At 29.2% G+C, this 23,460-nt stretch overlaps 3 protein-coding genes across 3 annotated transcripts; all 3 read left to right on the top strand.

Annotated features, from left to right (window-relative positions):
• Positions 1-1,296: 1,296 nt before the first annotated feature.
• Positions 1,297-9,302, top strand: LOC145327587 (uncharacterized). Its single transcript, XM_080171125.1, has 20 exons — positions 1,297-1,368; positions 1,458-1,548; positions 1,675-1,778; positions 2,895-3,080; positions 3,156-3,277; positions 3,345-3,512; positions 3,601-3,679; positions 4,594-4,724; positions 5,906-6,047; positions 6,168-6,253; positions 6,359-6,454; positions 6,878-6,946; positions 7,121-7,256; positions 7,333-7,379; positions 7,568-7,686; positions 7,923-8,019; positions 8,093-8,239; positions 8,314-8,459; positions 8,889-9,034; positions 9,127-9,302. Coding segments are annotated over exons 1-20 (2,289 nt in total). The 5' UTR covers positions 1,297-1,367.
• Positions 9,303-10,884: 1,582 nt separating this feature from the next.
• On the top strand, positions 10,885-13,645 carry LOC145327586 (uncharacterized). Its single transcript, XM_080171124.1, has 8 exons — positions 10,885-10,956; positions 11,049-11,206; positions 11,397-11,545; positions 11,627-11,694; positions 11,770-11,845; positions 12,981-13,063; positions 13,175-13,339; positions 13,440-13,645. Exons 2-8 carry the CDS (start codon positions 11,105-11,107, stop codon positions 13,643-13,645), a joined length of 849 nt encoding a protein of 282 aa, XP_080027250.1. The 5' UTR covers positions 10,885-10,956; positions 11,049-11,104.
• Positions 13,646-13,903: 258 nt separating this feature from the next.
• LOC145327584 (uncharacterized) lies at positions 13,904-22,384 on the top strand. Its single transcript, XM_080171123.1, has 29 exons — positions 13,904-14,047; positions 14,115-14,200; positions 14,785-14,872; positions 15,106-15,222; positions 15,294-15,361; positions 16,089-16,215; positions 16,735-16,840; positions 17,246-17,383; positions 17,952-18,128; positions 18,372-18,432; positions 18,506-18,556; positions 18,671-18,720; positions 19,048-19,112; positions 19,355-19,447; positions 19,532-19,642; positions 19,727-19,835; positions 19,931-19,988; positions 20,142-20,213; positions 20,281-20,327; positions 20,425-20,530; positions 20,593-20,664; positions 20,763-20,822; positions 20,893-20,976; positions 21,056-21,121; positions 21,253-21,312; positions 21,408-21,457; positions 21,572-21,636; positions 21,856-21,933; positions 22,247-22,384. The coding sequence occupies exons 1-29, from the start codon at positions 13,904-13,906 to the stop codon at positions 22,382-22,384; spliced, it is 2,547 nt and encodes an 848-aa protein (XP_080027249.1).
• The last annotated feature ends 1,076 nt before the right edge of the window (positions 22,385-23,460 follow it).

The raw sequence follows: 23,460 nt of genomic DNA, 5'->3' as shown, positions 1-23,460 counted from the left end.
ACATAGCATTTCTGTCCTTGCAAAACATAGCAAATTCTTGCAAAGCATAGCAAATTCTTGCAAAACATAGCATATTCTTGCAAAACATAGCATTTCTGTCCTTCACTTAGCAAATTCTTGCAAAACATAGCAAATTCTTGCAAAACATAGCAAATTCTTGCAAAACATAGCAAATTCTTGCAAAACATAGCATTTCTGTCCTTCACATAGCAAATTCTTGCAAAACATAGCAAATTCTTGCAAACCTTATATAAAGGGGTCCCAAACTCAAAAACAGAGTTTCAGCACTTATTCTTATTCATTTTTTAAGGATTCGAACCATTTCCGAAATCTAACCGTGGGTACCAAGGACACCAGGTGCCCGTATCTCAAGAACGGGTGGTCGGAGAGCGCTGAAACTCTGTTTTTGAGTTTGGGACCCCTATATATAAGTTTTGCAAGAATTTGCTATGTTTTGCAAAAATTTGATATGTGAAGGACAGGAAAGCTATGTTTTGCCAGAATTTGCTATGTTTTGCCAGAATTTGCTATGTTTTGCAAGAATTTGCTATGTGAAGAACAGAAATGCTATGTTTTGCAAGAATTTGCTATGTTTTACAAGAATTTGCTATGTTTTGCAAGAATTTGCTATGTTTTGCAAGAATTTACTATGTTTTGCAAGAATTTACTATGTTTTGCAAGAATTTGCTATGTTTTGCAAGAATTTGCCATGTTTTGCAAGAATTTGCTATGTGAAGGACAGAAATGCAATTTTTTGCAAGAATTTGCTATGTTTTGCAAGAATTTGCTATGTTTTGCAAGAATTTGCTATGTTTTGCAAGAATTTGCTATGTTTTGCAAGAATTTGCTATGTTTTGCAAGAATTTGCTATGATTTGCAAGAATTTGCTATGTGAAGGACAGAAATGCTATGTTTTGCAAGAATTTGCTATGATTTGCAAGAATTTGCTATGTGAAGGACAGAAATGCTATGTTTTGCAAGAATTTGCTATGTGAAGGACAGATAAACTATTTATGCAAGATTTTGCTATGTGAAGGACCAAAAAGCTAGGTTTTGTGTGGTGAAGGGAGGCTACTTATGTCCTCCATCTTGCAAAATCTTTGTTAAGGGAGACAAGTTATGCCCTTCATTTTACAAATTCTTACATAAGGGAAGCTACTTATGTCCTTCCTAGGAAGGTGACTTCTGTCCTAATTAAGGAAAGATTTTGTTTTCTTTCCATGAAATGAATTTGCCCTTATGAAATTACAGAGAATCTATAAAAAGATTCTATCTTATTTAAAATCTAAATAGAATATCTGAAGCGAATTGACTATGTCTGTATTGAATTTCTTCCAGGACGAGCAATTACCAAATTAAGAACATGGAGTAAGTTTTTTTGATTGGCATTCTATTTTTATCAAATCAACTTCTAATTGAGAAGTAAATTTGTTTAAATAAGCAATACTTATTTTTAGTGTATGATCCATATACAGTTCATGGTAACTATTCTGAATGGGGAGAATGGAGTGATTGTACCAGCTATTGTGGAACTGGAAAAAGGATTAGGTATCTGTTTATTTTTGTGTTAGTTATGGTTTGTATCTGCGTTTTTACAAACAATTTTATTATAAATTTGTTAGAAACATATTCAAAAATGTTTTTTTTTTCTTTAAAAATTGTCAATCTATCTAGAAAAAGGACATGTACAAATCCAGAACCAACAGGACTAGGTTATAATTGTACTTTATATGGACCAGAGGAAGAACAAGAAAGCTGTGAAAGCATGCCATGCTCAAGTAAGACAACCTCTAAATCTCTAGATCAATTAAAGATTAAAAGGGCGAATATAGGTTTGATATAATATGAGCTTATTTCAAAGGTGCCATTATATAGATCATAAATAACTTAAAGATATTGACATATCTAATTGTATAAGTCTGTTTATAGCTTAAAACCTGTCTAACTCAAGATTATATTATGTAATTAGTGTGGTTCCCTAAGAACTCAAACACCCTAGCATCACACAAGGCTTCGTAGCAAGGTTGAATTAAAAAGCTTTCGTTAAAGGATAGTCGTAATAACGTGGAAACCAATTAATCAGAGGTAAATATACCCATCTTCTACCTTCATACAAATTATATAAAGTAAAATATTTAAAAGTTTAAAAAAACATCAAATAATGTAAAAAGTAAAAAAAAAATAATTGATAAAATTTTCTTGGAGGAAGAATGATTTCAAATCCCTGTTTTTTTAAGGTTCGTGTGTGTGTGTGTGTTAAAATTGCGTACTTCAGGGTTTATATATTTTCCAGAATTAACCAATGATCTTTGTACAGAAAATAAACTTTAAGACGTATTATTTACCCTAGTCAAAACTATTGGCGCACTTTTACGCAAATTATTTTTATGCATTTTAAAAATTGAATTAAAGAGTATATAATCTAAAATAATAAACATTTAAATCATCATTTAAGATGCGTGCAATTGTAATAGTCAATCAAACTTAAGCAAAATAGTCAAAAAAAAGTCTTGTAAAGGGCTAAAATAAACCGTTTGTCGTCAATCTCATTTATCATATGTTCAATTGAAACAGAAAATTGCAAAATCTACTTAAGGATTTTTTTGAATTTTTAAATTTGGCATAGATATTCTAAAAGTATGAAATGGCACCTTTCATATAAGCTCATATCATATCAAACCTATATTCGCCCTTTAACCCTAGGTAGAAGTTAAAATTAGTTGTGTTAAAGGTACACTTGTCCTTAGGATGTCTGTATCTACATATACTTTTTTGATTAAAGATTTAAACCTTCTTTGTATTTGATTCTGAGCAATTTTTTTGTGATGGGGGTTTAAATACACTTAAAATCTAATTAAACAGTGAATTGAACAGGTAATATTACATTATTTTAGGTAATGATACAGGTTCTGTAAATTTGTGGTTGCCTGAACTTACTCTGACAAAAGTTGGAGGACAAGGTCCTGTAGATTTTTTCAGAATTGGTGAATGGTTCTCATATCATGCAGATATTGATCTACCTTTTGGAATTAACAACACTCTTCTACTTGGTGTATCATCTATTGATCCTTATAATGATGGCAAGTTTAACTTTATTTATTTTATAAAGTTTTATAAATTATTTGCCATATATTCATTCTAATTATAAACTGAAGGGTATGACAATTATGATGGAAGATCTACAATGATGATTTGCACTCCAACTATAACAACATTAAGAGGGGAATTACCCTCCTTTACTTCAAATTTAACTTTTCAAGAATCTGTTGGATTAAAGGTACAAAAACAAATAAATAGCTAAATTAATCTTACAAAACATCAAATGAAAATTGTCATTTCTTTAGTTAAAAGATGCTGTCTATATTGCTAAAGATGTTACAGATGTTAATGAACATGGTATGCGATTAAAGTTCGATTATGAACTTGTCGCAAATGAGAACGCATATGAATCAAAAGATTTCTATACATATTATTCCTATTTTGGAGTAGCCTATGGTAAAAGTGAAGATGAGGTAAACTACCTTTCTTTACTTAATGAAGAAATTTTAACTATTTGTAATTATTTAATTGGAAGTAAAATTATAAACTTTTTATTTTTAGATTGATTTTCTTGCTGTTGACGGTCATGATTATTACTCTGATATGATCAGAGAAGAATCAGAAAATAATTATGATCTAGGTAAAGACATTATTCAAAATATAAATTTTTAAAATTATTTAATAGTTATTTCTCGTATCGTATTATAAACGGCTTTCCGCGGATATAGAATGTACAATTATAAGATTAAAACTAGTTTTTTTTAGCCCCGAGATGCCGAAGGCACGGGCTAAAAAAACTAGTTTTAATCTTATGATTGTACATTTCTATATTTGTAGAAAACTGGATATAATACGATGCTAGACATAGTTTTTTCGTATGGATGAGAACCGGTTCCTATCCACCGGATTCGAATGAATACGAGAAATATATTTAATATATAACATAGTCGTCAATCTCTAAACGCTAGAATACTTTTTAATGTATTTCCATTAAAAGAATATTCTCATAATATATATTTAAGGAGTTAAGACTTTTGATTAGGGTCAGTGGGTTTGCAGTTGTTTATAGATTTATTTGTCCTTATTTTTCTGTTGAAATGACTTCCCCTCCCAATTTGAACCAAATCTGGTAGTGGTATAGGGGGCAGGGGGATGTAAGACATTAAGAAGGGTGGGGAAAGAGAAAAGTTTGGGGTGTAAAAGAGACGATAAGTGATTTGTGAAACAGAAAAAAACTATACTCTGTATTTAGAATTAATTAAAAGGCTGAAAAGATGAAATAAAGGTTTTTAGGAAAGCTTATCTTGGGGCTCTAGAGTTAAATTTAGTTTTAAACATACAATCTTTTTTTCACTTTGAAAATTTGAGTACCCCCCCCCCCTGACAGAGAACAACTATTTTAGGTTAGGTTAGGTTATAGGCTAGGGAGCCGAGTGCTGCGGCTGGGCAGGCAAGGGGGCCGAGCGCTGCAGCCAGCTGTTCTCTGACAGGGAGCACTCAAATTTTTAAAATTGAAAAAAATAATTTCTAAGAGGATATTACCTATCTTTTTAGTTGGGCTTGCAGTACCACCAGCAAATATGGTACTTAGACCTGGAGAGACAATTCTAGCAAAGATAGAGTTCTATTTAACAGTACCAGATGGTGATCTAGAGTTTGAAATATATGAATCTGATGGCAATTTAGTAAGTTTCTTTTGTCTTGGAAACTAATGATTAGATTATAATCAAATAATTATTTTAATATATGAAGTACCCCGTCCCGTTTTAGAAAAATTTTGTTAAAATTTTGGCCATCAGCCATAATATGGTTGATTTATGCAAAAAAATGACCCATGCAAAATAGTTTTTCTACAATGCAAAAATTGCGATGGTACAAGCACTGCAAAGTTTTTAAAATTTGCAAAAAGGCTTGTTTTTAAAGCTCTTGTACCATCTCAATTTTAAAGATTTTTACAAAATTTTATTTCTAGTGTGTTGATATAAACCTTAAATTTACCAAAAAAAATGGGGGCTGTCTCAATTATAACATATGAAGTACGAAGGTGTAGCAAGTAATTTTCCACAGTAAAAATTGCCAAATCTCATACATTAATAATAGGGTTGGGCCAGATTGAATAGATACAGATATCCGGCTGATTTATAATGCTGGATATCAGGTATTCAGGTTTATATTGACACACTAGAATTGAAATTTTGTGAAAATCTTTAAAGTTGAAATGATACAAAATCTTTAAAATCTGCAAAAAGAACGTTTTTAAAGAACACAGTAATAGTGTCTGACTGATTATGACGTAACAAAAAAATTAGCCAATGAGAGGCCATTATTGACCAATGGTAAAATTTATAGTGGCCTATCATTGGCTAATTTTTTTTGTTACGTCATAATCAGTCAGACACTATTACTGTGTTCTTTTTAAAGTGTTTATTCCATCTCAATTTTAAAGATTCTTACAAAATTTCAATTCTAGTGTTTCAATATATACCTGAATACTTGATATTCGGAATTATAAATCAGCCGATTATCTGTATCCGTCCAATCCGGCCCAACCCTATTATTTGTGTATGCAATTGGGCATTTTGTACTTTGGAAGATTACTTGCTACACCTTTGTTCTTCATTATGTTATAATTGAGAGGGCCCCCATTTTTTGGTAAATTTCAGGTTTATATCAACACACTAAAAATGTAAAAATCTTTAAAATTGAGATGGTACAAAAGCTTTAAAAACAGGACTTTTTGTTGCAAATTTTAAAAACTTTGCAGTGCTTGTACCATCGCAATTTTTGCATTACAGAAAAAATATTTTGCAAAATTTTTCTAAAACGGGACAGGGTAATATGAAGTTACTAAAATAAATCTATTCAGAAATCTGTACACTTGGGCAAGCCTTTTTTCGTCAGTGTTGGATCAGCGTTTAAGTGTGAAAATTTAACAAATAGCCTTTCTTGGAGTAATGATACACTTGGTGAAAGATTGTATCACTATACCCCAAGACCAGTTGGTGAAGGTTTGATTTTTTCTTAAATTTCTATGAGAATTTTATGTTTTTTTTATGAAATAGCCTAATTCTTAAAATAATTATGGAACTACTAAAATATGTTTAGTTAAAAGTTTATATCTTATTTAGAAAAGCTTGTAAATAAAAGAAAGTTTATGATAAAAAGTCTGCTAAATATTGATGCTAAAAGAGATTCAACAAGTGACATTAATAAGGTAACCCCATGTATAATATTAAATCTTATTCCAAATGTATTAAACAGTGACTGTTTCTTTCATGTAGGCTCATAAATATTAAAAGAAAATCATAAATTTTATTAGCTTGTGGTTGGTGTACCAATAAGCATGCCTCCTGACACCCCATACAAAGTTGGTAAGAAGCATAATATAGAAGTGAACATAATGTCTGATGGTTATGTAAGTAAATTAACCTTATTTCTAATACCCTTATACTACTAACATTTGGTTTAGTTTAAATAACAACCAAATGATTGCTAGGATTTAAAGATTAAATCAAGAACATTACATTCCTTTATTAGAAATTTGATTGTTTCCACTAATGGTACTGACAAAATTAGACCATTTTTATAGATTTAAATCTTTGAAGTTTAATAACACAAAAAGTTTGTGATTTAGAAAACTTAATAATTTGTCATCCCCCTATTTTATATTCCACTAGGGTCTAAATCTACAAAAATAATTCATAATCTTTTTTTTTTATTTCTGCATTGTAAAAATCTTGTGCTTGCTAAATTGCTTAATATGTGTAAAGATTTTTTTTTGAAAGGACTCAAAATAATGCTAGATAATTAATTTAATCTTTCAAAAATTATTATTCAGGTTGTTGGACATTATCTTCTAAACATGGATTTTAAGATTACTCAGGGTCCTGGAGAACCTGTTGTTCTAGTAAGTCATTACTAAATCACTATACTATGTATATGATGGTAATTTAAAATCTTAAGTAATAATTATCTGGCCTAACCTTTTAATCAAATGCCCAATATTGATTGTAATAATAAATAAATGAAAAATTTATACAATATCATATTTTACAAAAATTATTTAATATAAAATACTTAGTCTGATGAACCTGTTGTAACAATATCAAACAAAATATTAAATGAAGAACCAGTTTGGCCATCAAATGCAGCTATATTTTCTGGAACAGTAAAATTGCCTCCTGGATTATCGAATTTCAACCTTAATCAATCATGTGGTAACTTTCATTACATGAAAACTAATTTTTGATTTTTAAAATTGATATGTATTTTCGTTACAAAATCTTTGTTTAGTTGAGGATATAAATATGATAATGAAATTGAATGAAAATGCAGAATATGTAAGTATCTGTTTTATCACACTAGTCCCCAAAGTTAAAAAAATCAACTTTGGGGACTTTTATTGAATTTTCATTGGTTGGTTTGAGTGTCAAACATTACAACCATTTAGATCCCTGGTTTTATGTGTGTAATCTAAAATATTTTTAACTTTTTTTACATTGAAATGTATATTTTGAATCAATTTTAGTTTGGATATCTACCATCCCGCAAAGAAGCTCATATGTATTTCAACTCAGTAGCCAATCTGAATCAAGAAAATGATATCATAGTCCCATTTACTCTAACTGCATATCAAAAGAAACAATTGTGAGTATTATTTTTTCAAATTTTGTCAGACAAGACTTTTAAAGCTTATTACAAATAAAAAAAGATGTAAAATGTTTGTTGGGAAACAACTTAAACAGTGAAATATCCCAACCTCCATCCTACTTGGTGCTTAACTAATATCTTTATCACTCTAACATCATTGTATTCAAATATATTAATTATCATAAAATATATCACAAAGAAAACAAAAATAAAACAATTTCTTTATTTTACAGTGGAGGAGGCCATGAATTTAGCTGTTCTATAACAACAGAATTGGGATCAAGTGTGACTACTTTAGTGTGGAAGTTGGCCCAGGGACAAGAAGAACAGGTACCATTCTATTAGAGTATAGTAGTTGTTAAAATACACAGGTCTTTAATTTAAAATCTGAACTATAATTTAGAACTTTACAACAGTTCATATATCACCAAGATATACAAGCAGAACAGCAATGTTTCCAATGCAGCAAATTGTAGTGGGATTAGATGTTACAATACCTACTGTTATGGATGTAGGACAATTGACATATGATGTTGTTCCTTCTGTGTTGGTAAGGATGTTTTTATAATATAATCTAATATTGATATGTTATGATTAAAATTTAACTATCTTTATTCTTTATAGGTAAGCCACAAAGGTTACTTTCAGTACTTGCATCTGTGTGAAGCAAGGTTCACTAATATAGGAAAGCATTTACATGGATTTGATAGTGAATCAGTCAGAACATCATACAGAACATCATTAATGGGTCAAGTGGTTTATGATCAATGGTAAATTTAGAATTTGACTTTTAAAAATCATAATAGGGAAAAGTAGGTTCCGGGTAAAATCCGTAAAAGTTAACATAACTTTTTATCATTCTACTACTGTTTTTAACTTAAAACACACAACCTTTACGGATTTTACCCGCAACCAACTTTTTCTTTTACTGTAGACTATTGTGGATAATTATATATACATTTGAGTAGAACATGTTCCTGTCAAAATTTACCCAAACGTAATGCTGAGATACAAACACACAAAATATATCCAAATATTTAAAAAAAATTACTTGCTACAAATTGTTTGAAATTTTATATTTTTTAGGAGTCTTATATTTTATATAATCAAAACTCCCAATTTCCAATCATATTTAGTAATCCATTAATAACTGATTTTTTTTTGTTTCTAAAAATTAAGTTAAATCAAATGTTTACAAGGTTACAAGATTCTGCATCATTAAGTGTATTTCCTGCCCCTGGAAAATCCCATCTAGATGGCCAAATAAAATATCAGAAATTCAGAGCTGAAGCAATTTACGAAATGACACCTAATATGGATTATAAGTTATTCTACAATCGTTCAGGTCTATAATTTAGTTTGAATTGTAATTCTAAAAATAAAAAAAATAGTCTGAGAAGTATGTTTTTAAAAAAAAAATGTTAATTTTATATTTAGAGACTGAACATTATGGTACATTTACATCAAAGATGATATTTACCAATGGATCAGAGTATGAGTTACTCACTAATTTTACAGTAAATGAGGGTGAAAATGATGAATGGATTGATTTGAATAGTGCAGTTAGTTGTCTTGGTGGTTGGTTTAAACTTCCTAGTGGCAAGGAATTGTAATTTATGTTATGCAAATAGTTAAACTGTTTTTAAACTATTTTTAAAAGGTATATTAAAAATATACTTTGACATCTGTAGAATCATACTGCAAAGCCAAAAATGAGAACAATTGCCCACATCAATTTTTATTAGGATTTTAATGTTTATTTTTTACTATGGATTAAATAATTTTTACTGAATCGTGATGTTTCTTCCCTTTGTAGGTAAAATACTCAGCTTTTAGGGTGTCTTGCTTCGTAAATATTGTATGCTAGTGTGGTAATACGACACCCATACGGACAGGCCGTTTACAGAGTTGCTTCGCTGTGACTTATGATAAGCAAACCCCCCGCACTAATCCTATTATATCACTATCCATCTCATGACCGCTGTTAACCCCGCACCCAGCGGTCAAACTAGCCTGCCTAAATGTGGGGAGGGGACTTGAACATGCAACTATCACGAGTCCCTCATGCGCTTATATAATCGGGAGGCACTGCCTCCCCTTTTACCACCGTTGCCCCCACAGCCTGTCTACCGTCGGGCGCTAAGCCCTAGCGCCCCACACCCCCTTCAAACCTAACCATTGTTATATTTTGTTGTATATATATAGTAAACATAACTTGTAAATATTATTCAGTTTAAATATATAATTTCTGTATGATTGAATCCTGCTTGTTTGTTTGGTAGAATACTTAAAGGCTAGGGCTCGTTGAATCCGAACTCGTTACCCCGTGGGCCGAGTACGCTCGGCTTACCAGACTAGTATACAGTAAAGTTAGGTCTTTTAATTTTATCTATCAATACTAATTAAAAATTAATTTTTTACAATATATCAATGAATTAACATAAAAATGTTTCATGTCTATTATACATTAAAACACATAAAAATTGGCTGAAAAGGGTTAAAAAAATTAAGATGACAACAAATGTTTATGCAATACAACAAATTTATTTTTGTCCCATATACAAATATGATATAAAATAAGATTATTCAAACATATTTTTAAAAATATTTTTAAAAAGTATGTATCTTTTATGAGTAGGGTTTTCATTCTTTTCATTTTTATTAAATAAAATTATTTAACTACGTTTGAAATAAGTCACTTTGTGAAAACACTCTTTCGGAAATTCTAATTTCTAATTGGTTTAAATTCAGCATTATGTTTTTTATTGTATTATGTCAGTTTTTTCAATGAAATTAATTGTTTTAGAAAAAAAATTATCTCCATTGAACAGAGTAATGCTTTTTTTATTGTATCAGTATAAAGTGAATTATATAAAATTGTTTACTAAGTTACAATATTACACGAAGTAAAAAAAGACCTTTTGATCTGGTAAAAATGACCAGAGCAACAGTAAAAATTAATTTTTAAATCCCCCAAAAAAAGTTTATTGGGGACTTAATTCAAATTTGGGCTCTGCAGTCTGATTCTATAGGTGTCCTAGTATATTTTTGACCCCCCATTCAAAAATAGTTTAAAAACAGTTTAATCAGAAAGATAAAAAGTTAATATACTAAAAAGTTTCAATGGAACAGTAACAAAGTATTTGAACATGCTTAATTGTTTATTAAACATTTTTGTTATAACCTAAATTCCCAATGAAAAGGCTGTTTGTCATATTGTAACAACAAATCTTCACAAGGAAAGAAAAGAATACTGTAGAAGATTGGGTAAATATTTGTTTTCAGTGGTTTCATAATTATTTTACATAGAGTTTTTATTTTGTAAATCTACAAATTGATTAATTTTTCATTACAAATAGGTGGTTATCTTGTGGAATTACATACACGTGATGACTTTAATGCTTTTCAAGAATGGATGCATGACTTGCGTAAGTGGCATGATAAAAGTACAGGTTGGATTGCTACAGGTGCTGAAGTTGTTGCTAATGTGAACACCAATTATACATATCAATTACAGGTATTATCTTAAAGATTTAGGTTTTTTAAAATTTTGCATAGAATGTTAGTATATTCTCATTGTAACAGAATAATTCATTAACTTATACATATACTTCATGCAAAAAATAGGGATTAAGGATTAATTTTTATTTGTGTTAGATAGACAATAAGTATTTCAGTTATATTTCCCTGAGATTTTTATGTTTTAGTGGGGTCACTCCCAGATTCCAGTTGACACCAGTTATGGAGGATTATTCAAGGCAAGGCACAATGACTTTTATTGGAATGATCTTGAATTTGAGCCTTACCTTTTCCTTGAGATGGTTAATTACAACTCTGGTGGATATCTTACTGGAAGGTATCATATGTAGATTATTAAATAATGAATATGTTTATTTATGTTCAAGTAGTTTTCACAAAATTCTCTTCACTTATATAGGCCCAATTACTTTCTAAAAACTTGGTTGTATGAAGATATTTCTTCTGAATTCACCTGTATGAAAGAAGGTAACATTATTTAAATTTTTTTCTCCAAATCTAATAAATTAATAATATATGTGTTATAACTCTTTTATTGTCAAGGTGATGACTATCAGGATGCAAATAATAAATATACCTATGTTGAAATGGTGTCATCAATCCCTGAAGTTGTAAATGTGTAAGTTGTTTACATAAATCTTGAATAAATTTTCTGTTTAATGTAAAATTCTCTGTTCTATGGATCAAATTTGCAAAATAATAGTAATGTTTTTATGTAGAATATATGCAAAAAAGTATTTTTCATGCCAATCTTTTCTACAGTTAGGGTTAATTTGTTTGTTTGTACATCCCTTTGTCTTATGTATTATGCTCTTTTGTCTAATCAAGCACGTTGTAATTTTCTCAACTATTTTTATGATTACTCCAAAAACAGTGGAAAACAACTTAGAAAGCCTACCAAATCTGGAATATTTACCAAAATATATTGATTTTAAGAATTTTAAATTTTAAATATTTTGACAACAGATCTATAGTATAGATGTATATACAGACAACTACCTCCATTCATTTTACAAAGACCTTTTTCATCTGCTTCTAAATTATTTTCTGCTACTTGGCTGTGTAATATAAGCGATACCATTGGTTGATTTTCAATGACTCAATAGAAGGGTTACACAAGACGGTTGCGATGGGGAGATGCAGTTATTTAACCTTTTCTCCCTCTAATGTTTTATTCTAATATTTTGACATCAAATTTGATTACAAGGACCATTTTTCACCTATTAATAAGCAAATACTATCTATAATGAGGTCTTTATTTTTTAAAGGAATATCAAATAAGCAGTATTGAAACTATTTAGTTACATATTTTTGTTAAATGTGAACCAATTATTTTGTATGAAAGTATTCATTTCCTGAGAGAACTATTAATTTCACATGGTAAAAATGTGAGTTTAGGAAAAAATATGTTTTAGTTTAAAGTTCTACTGGTTCAAACCTTTCTCATTTAATAGACCCTATCTACTTAGCTGAATAGAACAAAAATATAGAGATTTTGTCTTTTTAAAAAATACTTTTTTATTTTTAAAATTAAAATAATTTAAAATCACTATGGTGAATGAATTAATTGTCATTTTATTCATTAAAATTATTTCCTTTCATCCCCTTTTTGTTGCAAAAGGAAGTGATCTACTAAAAAATATTTAGTATAAATAAATATTAACATCTCTTATTATTAACTCTTTTGTTTGACTGATTGTTTCTCTGAAATATTGATGTGTTTTTATCCTTGTAAATAACTTGTGCTATATTAGTTATGATGTTTTGGAGCTAAAATATACCATAAAGATTGCACCTCAAACTTCATCTCCATTAAAAATTAGACTTACTGGATCAAGTAAGACAACTATAATGTAATAAGATTGATTTTTAAAAATTCATTTCATTCTTAAAATATTTGTAATGCTTTTTTTTATAAATTTTAAAATAATATAAATTTATGTTTTAGGTTATCGTCAGAGATTTTGTTTTGCAAAAATCAATTACATTGGCAAGAATTACCCATGTGCAAAAGACTTTAATAAACCTCCATTCACTAACCAAAATTCCTCCTTTGTTCGTATGGAGAATATTAAAGATATAATGTTTGGATTTAATCACTTGGCTAATTGGGGTATTTTTTTTATAATATCATATATAACATTTTATAACATGATAAAGTCAATGCTATAAAGAATATCCAACTGAGATTTAAAAATCAACAATCTTTTTAGGAACTGAATCAGCAGATTATAGTAATCCATTAGATGAAGACACTATTCAAATAACAGCTTATATGTATAACGCATTAGATGACATGGATAATGAACCAGTCTCAATAACTGAAGGAATTTATTCCCATAGTTATGGAAATAGTCCTACAGAAGTTTCATCAAAACAAACAACTTACAATTATTTAGTCAGCAATACAGAGGCATAAACTTTATAACTTTACAATTAATTTATATTAATTTGAATTACTCTTGCATGCTCATAAAATAAAAGATTTTCTTACTAGAGTCCAAGACCAGCTTCACCACAAACTATTGAGTTTAAAGTACTACCGGATGATGGAACATTCAATTTAATCAGAGGAACCTGCAAGAGAATTTCTTTAAAATTCAGGAAAAGGATGATCATTGTTTTTATATTTCAATTTTTACAAATATGAATATTTAATTATCATTTTAAAATTGAAATGCCATTCTTTCTAAATGAACATTACTTTAAATCATCATTAATCACTAGTTTTCCATTCACAGCAAGAGTAAAATTGATTGCGAAAAATCTTAGCTTCAGTAAAGGAAAATATGTTCACTGGTGTAGACTTGGATTTTCTAAGGTAACATGCACTAACAAACAGCTAAGTATTAGTTGATTAATTTAATCGTTATTTGCTATGTTTTTAGAAAGGCAAGAATTTTCCTTGTCTTGAACAACATGGTTCTAATTGGGAACCTTCATCTTGGACAGCTAACAAAACAGATGAACAAGGGTATTATTATGAATTAAATTAACATAGTGAAGTTAAGATGTTAAGATTCATTATAATAGTTATTTCTCGCATCGTATCATAAACGGCTTTTGGCGGATATAGAAAGTTCAATTATGAGATTAAAACTAGTTTTTTTAGCCCTGAGGTGCCGAAGGCACCAGCTAAAAAAACTGGTTTGAATCTTATGAGTGTACATTTTTATGTTCGTAGAAAGCTGGATATAATACGATGCTAGACATAGTTTTTTTGTATGGATTAGAACCGGTTCCTATCCACTGGATTCGATGAATACGAGAATAGTTATTTCTCGCATCGTATCAAACGGCTTTCCGCGGATATAGAAAGTACAATATGAGATTAAAACTAGTTTTTTTGCCCCGAGGTGCCGAAGCACCAGCTAAAAAAACTGGTTTGAATTTTATAAGTGTACATTTTTATATTCATAGAAAGCTGGATATAATATGATGCTAGACATAGTTTTTTCGTATGGATGAGAACCGGTTCCTATCCACCGGATTCGAATGAATACGAGAAAATATAATAATTATCAATTATTACTAAAAATATTTATCCTTGTAATTCAGAACTATTGAATTTTATGAACAAATAACAACCTATCCTGATCAATTGTTGCTTTGGCATCAAGTTGGTGCAGAACCCGAAGATGATGAGGTTTATTATTTAGTTTAACACAAATAATATAAGAGATTAACAACTAAAATTGTAAAAGTAATAATAAATGTTATATAGAGGAATATTTTGTTATTAATTTTAGACTATTAAACTATTAACTTAATAAAATTATTGTTAAAAACAGAGCTGTTTACAAGCATGATTTAGTAATAACAGCATTCTGTTTTGGAATTGTCATATAATTCTGATATGATAAAATTTAAATTTCTTAGTTAGTGGCAGAACTGAGTGTGCGGGCAGATAAACTTGCCCCTGAGGGAACAGAAATAGATATCAAATTTGAGTATTTTTATGATGATATTTACAGAGGGGAAACTATAACTTTAAAGGTAAGTAATAGCTTTAGATAATATGGAATAATATCATTTTAGATCACCTATGCAAATATTTTGTTTTGTAGGTTGTTGAACTGACTCCAGAAAACTCACCAGAAACAAATTACACTGGTGCTGCTGCTGCTTTAAATGGGTAATATGCTTTGAATTATCTAATTTACTTATTTGTAAAAAATGTATCAAACAAAAACAGTAATGTAAGATCTTAATTATGTATTATCTATAATACAAAGTAGAACAATGTCTGTTTGTCTGTCTGTTTGTTTGTTTGTCTGTCTGTTTGTACCGAAGGTTCTCACTAACCGCTGAACTGATCGGATTCTCCTTTACAGGGTAGCTTCTCATATGGTCCCTGGAAGGTTTATAACTATTTTCTTGGGGGTAGGACACCCCCCCCCCCAAAAAAATGAAAATTACCTCCCCCCCCCGAAAAAAAATATTTTTTTTAAAGCTAAAATTAAAATAGTGAGGTCGACTACCACCCAAAAAAAAAAAATTTCCCCCCCCCCAAAAAAAAATTTTTCTTTTAAATCTAAAATACGAAAAATTGGTTTGATTAAACCTCTTGGGGCAAAGCCCTAAAATATTTTTTTAAAAGCAAAAATAAATAAGGAGGATAGTAAACTCCATATCACACCTTGAGGCGATAAAGACCGATAAAAAATCATGCTACTGCCCCCCCCCCCTATAAAAAAAGAAAAGTTTCTGTCAGGTTAAAATTGTTGTAATAATACTAATAGATAGATAATGTGCAGATTCTAATGCAAATAGAATTCTCATCGCCACTTAGGGCTAGGGGTGAAGCGGCTAGTCATAAGGGAAACTGTAAGAAAAAAAAAAAATAATCTTAATTTTTTTAGGTATTTGTGGTACAGAGGGACGGCTGGACCTATGATGGGTTTTGCGAAAATTTATTCTGATGTTAGAGATCAATTAGAACTACAAATGGTTTTCAAATTACCAAATGCTCAAACACTTCCACTCATTGTAAGACTTCATTCTTATATTAAAGTAAAAGGATGTCTGTCCATACCAAATAATCTTAGTCTGCCAAATTGATATGGTTCTCCTTTACAGTGTAGTTTCTCAAAGGTCCTTAGAAGGTTTATAGCTATTTTGGTGGAGGGTACCACCACCCCCCAAGAGAAATCACAAAAAATAAACCCCATCTAGCGGCAAGACCTACCCAATGTAAAATTTATATGTCTTTCTGTATCTCAACAATAAACTATATAAATTAAAGGAGTGCTGCCACTTTTACCACCAGCAAAAATACAACCACTGTGTTTTTGACAAAAAGTGGGTGTGTTTTTGTCAATTTCGTTTTTCGTTAGTAATCTTTTATGGAAGTGTCTTACTGATAATACTTCTATTCCTATAATGGATAGTGGCTGCATAATTAATTTTATCTTTAATAATAAAATTTTAGCAAGGGAAATTAATAACAAAGTATATACATTTTGAATTGTAATGAATGATATTTAATAATAATTATTATATTCTAAGGTTCATGTACAATCAGCCTCTCATAATGGTAGAGCTCTTGTTCACTTTAAAGATGTTAGATTTACTCCTGGTTATAATACAAATTGGGGGTTCAAAACCAAACAAGGTAAAATAATTCAGGCACTAAAGAAATATTACTAGATGTGAATGATGCAAAATATAAACATTCTAGCAAACATCAATTCTTTTTAAAGAGCTAGCAGTTACGCCCCTAGGGGCACTTGATGAGGGGGGGGGGGAGTTGAATTAGATAATTCAAAAATAAAAATAAATTTTTTGGGGAGGTATTTTTTATTTTTTTTGGGGGGGGTTAATTTATTTTGGGGGTGATTTTTCTGGGAAGGGTTGTGGGTCCTATGAAAAGCTACTCTCTAAAGGAGAACCATATTGGTTCAGCATTTAGTTAGATCTTTTGAAAAAGACAAACACACATCCTGTTACTTTATTATAAGGATAACTATAACTAAAACCTATCAATTTTTATACTAATTTTTAATCTTTAAAAATTTAGGCATTAATGTGCATGGAATTCATCCTTCTCTTGATATTACCAGAACCTACAATGTAACTTACTTTCAATCTGAGGATTGCAGAACACACATGCAGATGGATAATGTTATTATAGATTTTGGTTTTGTCACAACTTCAGGTGCTTTATGTCTAAAAAAAAATTCATAAATTCATAAAAGGACCAAGGAAATCTTTAAAAAAAAAATGGTGGGGATTTTTGGGTTTTTGGGGGGTTTGGAGGTGTCCCATCCCCCAAGAAAATAGCCTAAAACCACAACAGGACGAGTAGGTATATTCCCTGAAGAGTAGAATCCGATCGGTTCAGTGGTGACCGAGATCTTAATGGACGGACAGACAGACAGACGGACAGACATCAAGCTACTTTGTATTATAGATTTTATTGAGAGTGTTGTTTAAATCTGACATGAATATCCTATACTATAAAGTAGTGTTGTATGTACTGAGATCTTGTACTTTGTGTTTTTGAAATATTTAAAAAAAAGTTAGTATATCTTTAATTTTAAGTTTTATTCTAATGTTCTTAATACCTTATATTTAGTAAGTAGTAAGTTATCATTTCTCTGCAGCTTAACTATTGAACTAATTCAGTTCTCTATTTGCAGAAAGCTTCAAATTTGTCCTAGGATGATTTTAAGCAAATTTCTTTCTTTTCCTACACTCCTAGTATATTTATATGTATTATTAAGATTATGATTCCGACTGGGCTCCAAACATCAATCCACAAGATTTTAGAACTTCCATGACGATTATTGTTGATGCTGAACTAACTGATCATTCTATGAATCAAGACCTTGTCAGACGTGTTGTTAATGTGTATACAAATTTTTCTCATTCAGGAAATTTTATTTGGAAGAGACGGACACGTAAGTAAAAATTATCAAAAACATCCTTGAAAAATGACATTAACCATAAACATTGTAATATTTGCTTGTTATCATATTATTGAAATCTGAAATTTAGAGATTGATATTTCTTATTATTTCCATTGTCTAATAATCTATAATTGATACATAAGATTTGAAAGTAAAAGTTAAATTAATTAAGTAATGTCTGACTTATTTCAACACCATGCATACATAAATTATTAATTTATTTTTGTTTATTAGATCGACATTATATTGATATCCAAAGATATTCATCTGAAGAAGATAGAAAAACTACTGATAGGTACAATCATTGATTTTATACAACTCATATATTTTTTAAAGATGTTGTGCTAATTGTTTAATATTATAACTAGACCAATTCTTGACTTCAATATGGTTCTAAATAAAGAAGTGTATACACCAGGGTAACCCTTTACATATCTTTTTAATTATATTAAAAATAAGATTTACCACAAAATATTTCTTTTTATTTAATAAAGAATTTTTTAAAGTATATGTTTCTAATTAATAATTTACAGTCAAACAATTGAAGTTAAGGCTGTTATCAAACATAGCAATATTTCAAAAGGAATGTATCTTCTAGGATTTAAACTTTCATTTGATTAAAGATTTCATTAATATTTTACCAATAAGGTCTTTAGATATGTTATTAGCAGATTCAGTAGGATGGACCAATGTTCTTGTTTCAATATAAATAAAAATAAAACTTCATAAAATTTAAAAAGGAATTTGGTCTGGAATTGTGCTAAAATTTATGTTGTAAATTATTAGAATTAGCTGATAGCAAAGTATTAAAAATAAGATTTTTTGAATATTATTAATTTACTAATTAAAATTTAGCAAAGAAATAATTTCTAAATTGAAATTTTAACATTAATTGGAGATGCATAATTAGCGGAAGGATATCCAGCAACATTTAGAGTTCTTCTACAGAGGTTTACTAATTTTATCCAAGACAAGGTAAATAATTATCAAATTCAATCATTATATTATATTATACTACTTCATAGCCAGCTGTGACTTGGGTAAATTTGGGTGGCTGTGAGATTATATATGTTGTATAATAAAAGCTAACAAGTTTATCAAATAAGTAACTGGCATATATAATCTAAAAATTTTTCAGCAAAATAATTTGTTGTTGATGCATATTTAAACATTTTTGACGGAAAATAGACACATTTCTTTAAAAAAATTCTATTTAGGACTATATAAAAACCAACTATACTGGGAAAGATGGTGTAAACTATCATTTCTCAGATCCAAAGAAAGGAACAGGATCTTACTTTGATATAATAGTAAGTCATACTTAATGATATTATATAATTAATTTATTTGAATCTATATATAAATTGTGAGAAAAATAACAACACAAAATTTAGTTTATGAATGGCATAATGTTTCCTGATTCAATATCACTGAACTTCACTGTAACAATTGATCCAGAAATGGAGAGACCTGCAGGATTAGCTGATCATAAGGACTTTTTAAAAGTAAGTTACATTGTATGGTATTAGGATTATGACTTTGTTCCCAATAATAAATTGATTTGAATATAACTAAAATCCTTACTTCAGGCTGTAGCTCTTGGAAATATATCAATTCACAACAACTACCCTTTGAGTTCAAACATATTTACTACTTTATCTGAATATCAAGTTGTTCCTTTTACAGTTACCTACCTAGGTAGGTTTTTTTTCATTAGAATAAACTAAATTACAAAATACTAAATTCTTAAGAATAGTAAGAGGCACTTTATGTGTTGTTTTCTGTATTTTTAGAATGCTTTAGTTTGATCAAAATAAAGAATCCTGCTAAACAAATTCAAGCACAATACAGGTATGTTTGATTTAAATTCAACAGAGAAGAATTGAAAAAGTTTCATCATTAATAGATGGAAAGGCATTTGAAAGGCTCATGCTACTTAAATATTTCTAAATAAATTAACCTTATCAAGAAAATATATAATGAAACATTCGTTCCAAATAACAGATACAGCTCTGGGGAAGAACATGCCCCTGCGAATGCTATTACAGATACAAAATCTTGGACTATGCCACTTAGGTAAGTTTCTTTTTTAAAAACTTTCAAATTATGATATCTGATTGTTATATATATGATTTCATTTTAGAATTGGGGAAGGTTGGCTCGAGAAGATTTGGATACAAGTTGATCTAGGTCATTTTTTCTCTCTTATCTAAATTAATGCTTTAGCAAACACTGATCATTTTTATTCAATTTTGTGATATTCTAATTAATAAATTAAATACTCTAGGAGAAGTAATGAAAGTCACAAAACTTGCTATGGACACCCCTGCATCATCTAGAGCTCCAAAAAGAATAAGAATAGACCACAGTACAACTGGAATACATTTTAATAGGTAAAAATTGTTATTTTTCAAATTTCAGAATAATGTCATTCTAAATTTTTTTCTATTTATAGTGGAGAGGAAGCAGATATAAGATTTGATAAAACTATACAGATTAGGTCACCAATCTACACAAGATATATTAGGTAATTAAACTTAATCAGTTCAGATTCTAACATTGAATCAATATCATGATGATCAATATTTGATATTATTTCCAATCCATAACTGTTATTTTATTAAGACTTGTAACCAGAACTACAAATGATGTCACAGCTACTCTCAAACCAGTTCAAATTTTTAAGTAAGATTTATTTTATGTTTACAAATTAGTGCTTAAGATATGAAAATAAACTCTCATTACAATGATTTAGTTTGAAAGTATTTGGATGTAAAGAAGAAAGAAATATGTCTATGATGATACAAGATAAGCCTGATGGAACAATCATGCCACAAAGGTTGGTATTATGTAAAAATAAAGTTCAATTAATTATCTTACAGAAACACAATTATATTCTTATAAAAATTAAATTCTAGACAAAAAGGAAGTGCATATTCAATTAGAAATATTACCATCAGTGCAACAGATCCTGTCAGTTACAGGTATTGTGTAAAAAAAATCTTTTAAAGGAAAATTATTTCTCCAGTAGATTTACATAAAATCTCCTTTCAATTTATGATCTTTTTTAGCCTATATTAATTTGTTTAAATTGTTTACTATTATGATTTATTAGACATGTTGCTGAAGATACTCTGAACAATATTGTTTACATGTGTGATGTTGGTTCCTACAGGTTTCATTATTAATTTCTTACTTTATTATATTTTAAAAAATAATTTCAGTTTTAAACATTAAAATGAAAATAAATATTCAATAAACAATGTTTAGAGACAGAAGTCAATGTCACACAATAGATCCAGTTAGTCATGAGTATACAGGTCAACTCTCTTACTAATTTTTTTTGTATAAAAAATTGATTGTTTAGAGCATTACCATAACAACATTTAGATTTTTTATGGAATTTCAAAAGTCTATTTGTTATTTAATATTAGCACTGCCTCTGTATGTAAAAAATGTGGTTGGTTACAGCCCAGTAAGAGGAAGAATGTATCTACAGGTATCATTTTTAAACCAAGGTTCAAATCAATTTTGGATAGAATATAAAATGATTATTGCTTCAGATAGAAAATAAGAAACAATTCAAAGGGGCTAATAAGTAAACATGTTATTGGATATTTGAGAATCTTTAGCAATAGTTATTTTTGTACGGGTGTTTATGATTAACTTACATTTTTCCATGATATATAGCCCTTTTACCAAAATATGTTGACACTAGGATCACAGTGGAAGGTCTGCACTTTCATCCAAAGATGGCAAAACCATGGAAGTTCTAAGTGTTCAACAATTAGAACAGGTCAGATATTAATTGTCAACTAAAGAAATAATTTTTCCAGTATGGCTTTGAAACCGACAAATATCTGCCAGTTCTCAGCAATATTGAAAAATCATGTATAGCATTATATTACAGACAATAATTCACAAATATTAATATAAAAATCATAAAATTAATACCAGTTTTGTAAGTATGAGCCTGTGGCCCATCAGAGTTAACAAAACTGGTTTTAATCTTTCTTTTTATTTTTTATTTGTGGAATGTCTACTATTATACGCTGCGATGAATAAATATATTATATATTAGATTTAAATCTTTTCTTGTATTGTTTCAGATTGTGAAGGAAGCTGGATTTGTACTGGCAACAGTAGTACCTGGATTAGATGTAAAAAAAATGACATCCCTAGGCCTCACTATCTCCTCTACTTCACAATATAAAGGCAAATTTAATAAAATCTTTTATGTCCAATAGTGGCTTTTGGAAATCACTAAAAAAATGTAAATCCCCCCTCCCCCTTCAGCAATGTTATGCGTCTTTCAGTTGACTACCTTCCCTTCAATTATAAAGCTTGAATGAAACAGGTCTAGCCCTAAAAGTAATCTTTCTTCCATAAAATAAAACTCAGACATTTAAGTTGTTTTTACAATAAAACACCCAACAAAAATAGCTCACAATCATGTTTATTTATTTTAGTTGGTTTCAATGGAATAATGAGTCCAACTGGTAAAAACTTGGTCAAATGGACATCATGTTGTTCTATTGATCCATAGTCACTTTGTTGATCACCAAAAAAAGAGGTATTGTAGTTATTTTAGTTAAAAAAACACAAATAACAAAAAATAAATAAATAATGAATTTGATTCTTTGGCTAAAAGCAATATTGTAAGCTTTTAAAGTTTATTAAATAACATATTAACTCATTTATTTTAATTTTAGGGTACAAGTTCTCTAATATTATCTCAGAAGCTACAGAGAGTACAAAGTTTGAAATATAATATTCAATAATTTATTATAATAAACCTGTGAAAAATATTTAAATTATAATCAAAAATAAATAATTTATTTCTTAAAAAGTTTTATTCTTTAATGAAGAAGAGTTAGTGTTGGGGGGTGTTTCCTTCTCCCAGGAATATGGTCCAATTATTATTCGAATGATCTGTCATTAATTTTTTTTATTCATATTCAATTTTATTTTTGTATATGAATATTTATTACTCTTATTATTAGTATTTGTTATGTGAGTCATAAAATAAATATCTAGTGTAATCTAACATTACCTTATTTACAAATAGTACTGATATTGACTCAAAAGCACACCAAATAGCCTAACTATGCTTCTTAAATTCTTATTTTTTACTGTGCCTTGTTATTTTTAAAAGCGAAGCTTTTCTATAATTAGAGTAGGTCCGTAGGTACACCGACAAACGTCCTACCGCGACAAACGTCCTAATGCGACAAACCTCCTAAACGACAAACCTCCTAAACGACAAACGTCCTAAAGGGACAAACGTCCTAATGCGACATCTCTTAAGTAAAACGTCCTAAAA

Source organism: Acartia tonsa, chromosome 9 (assembly GCF_053477335.1).
Source record: "Acartia tonsa isolate MP-2025a chromosome 9, ASM5347733v1, whole genome shotgun sequence".
Taxonomy (NCBI): Eukaryota; Metazoa; Arthropoda; class Copepoda; order Calanoida; family Acartiidae; genus Acartia; species Acartia tonsa.
This window is presented reverse-complemented; position numbering and strand designations above follow the sequence as displayed.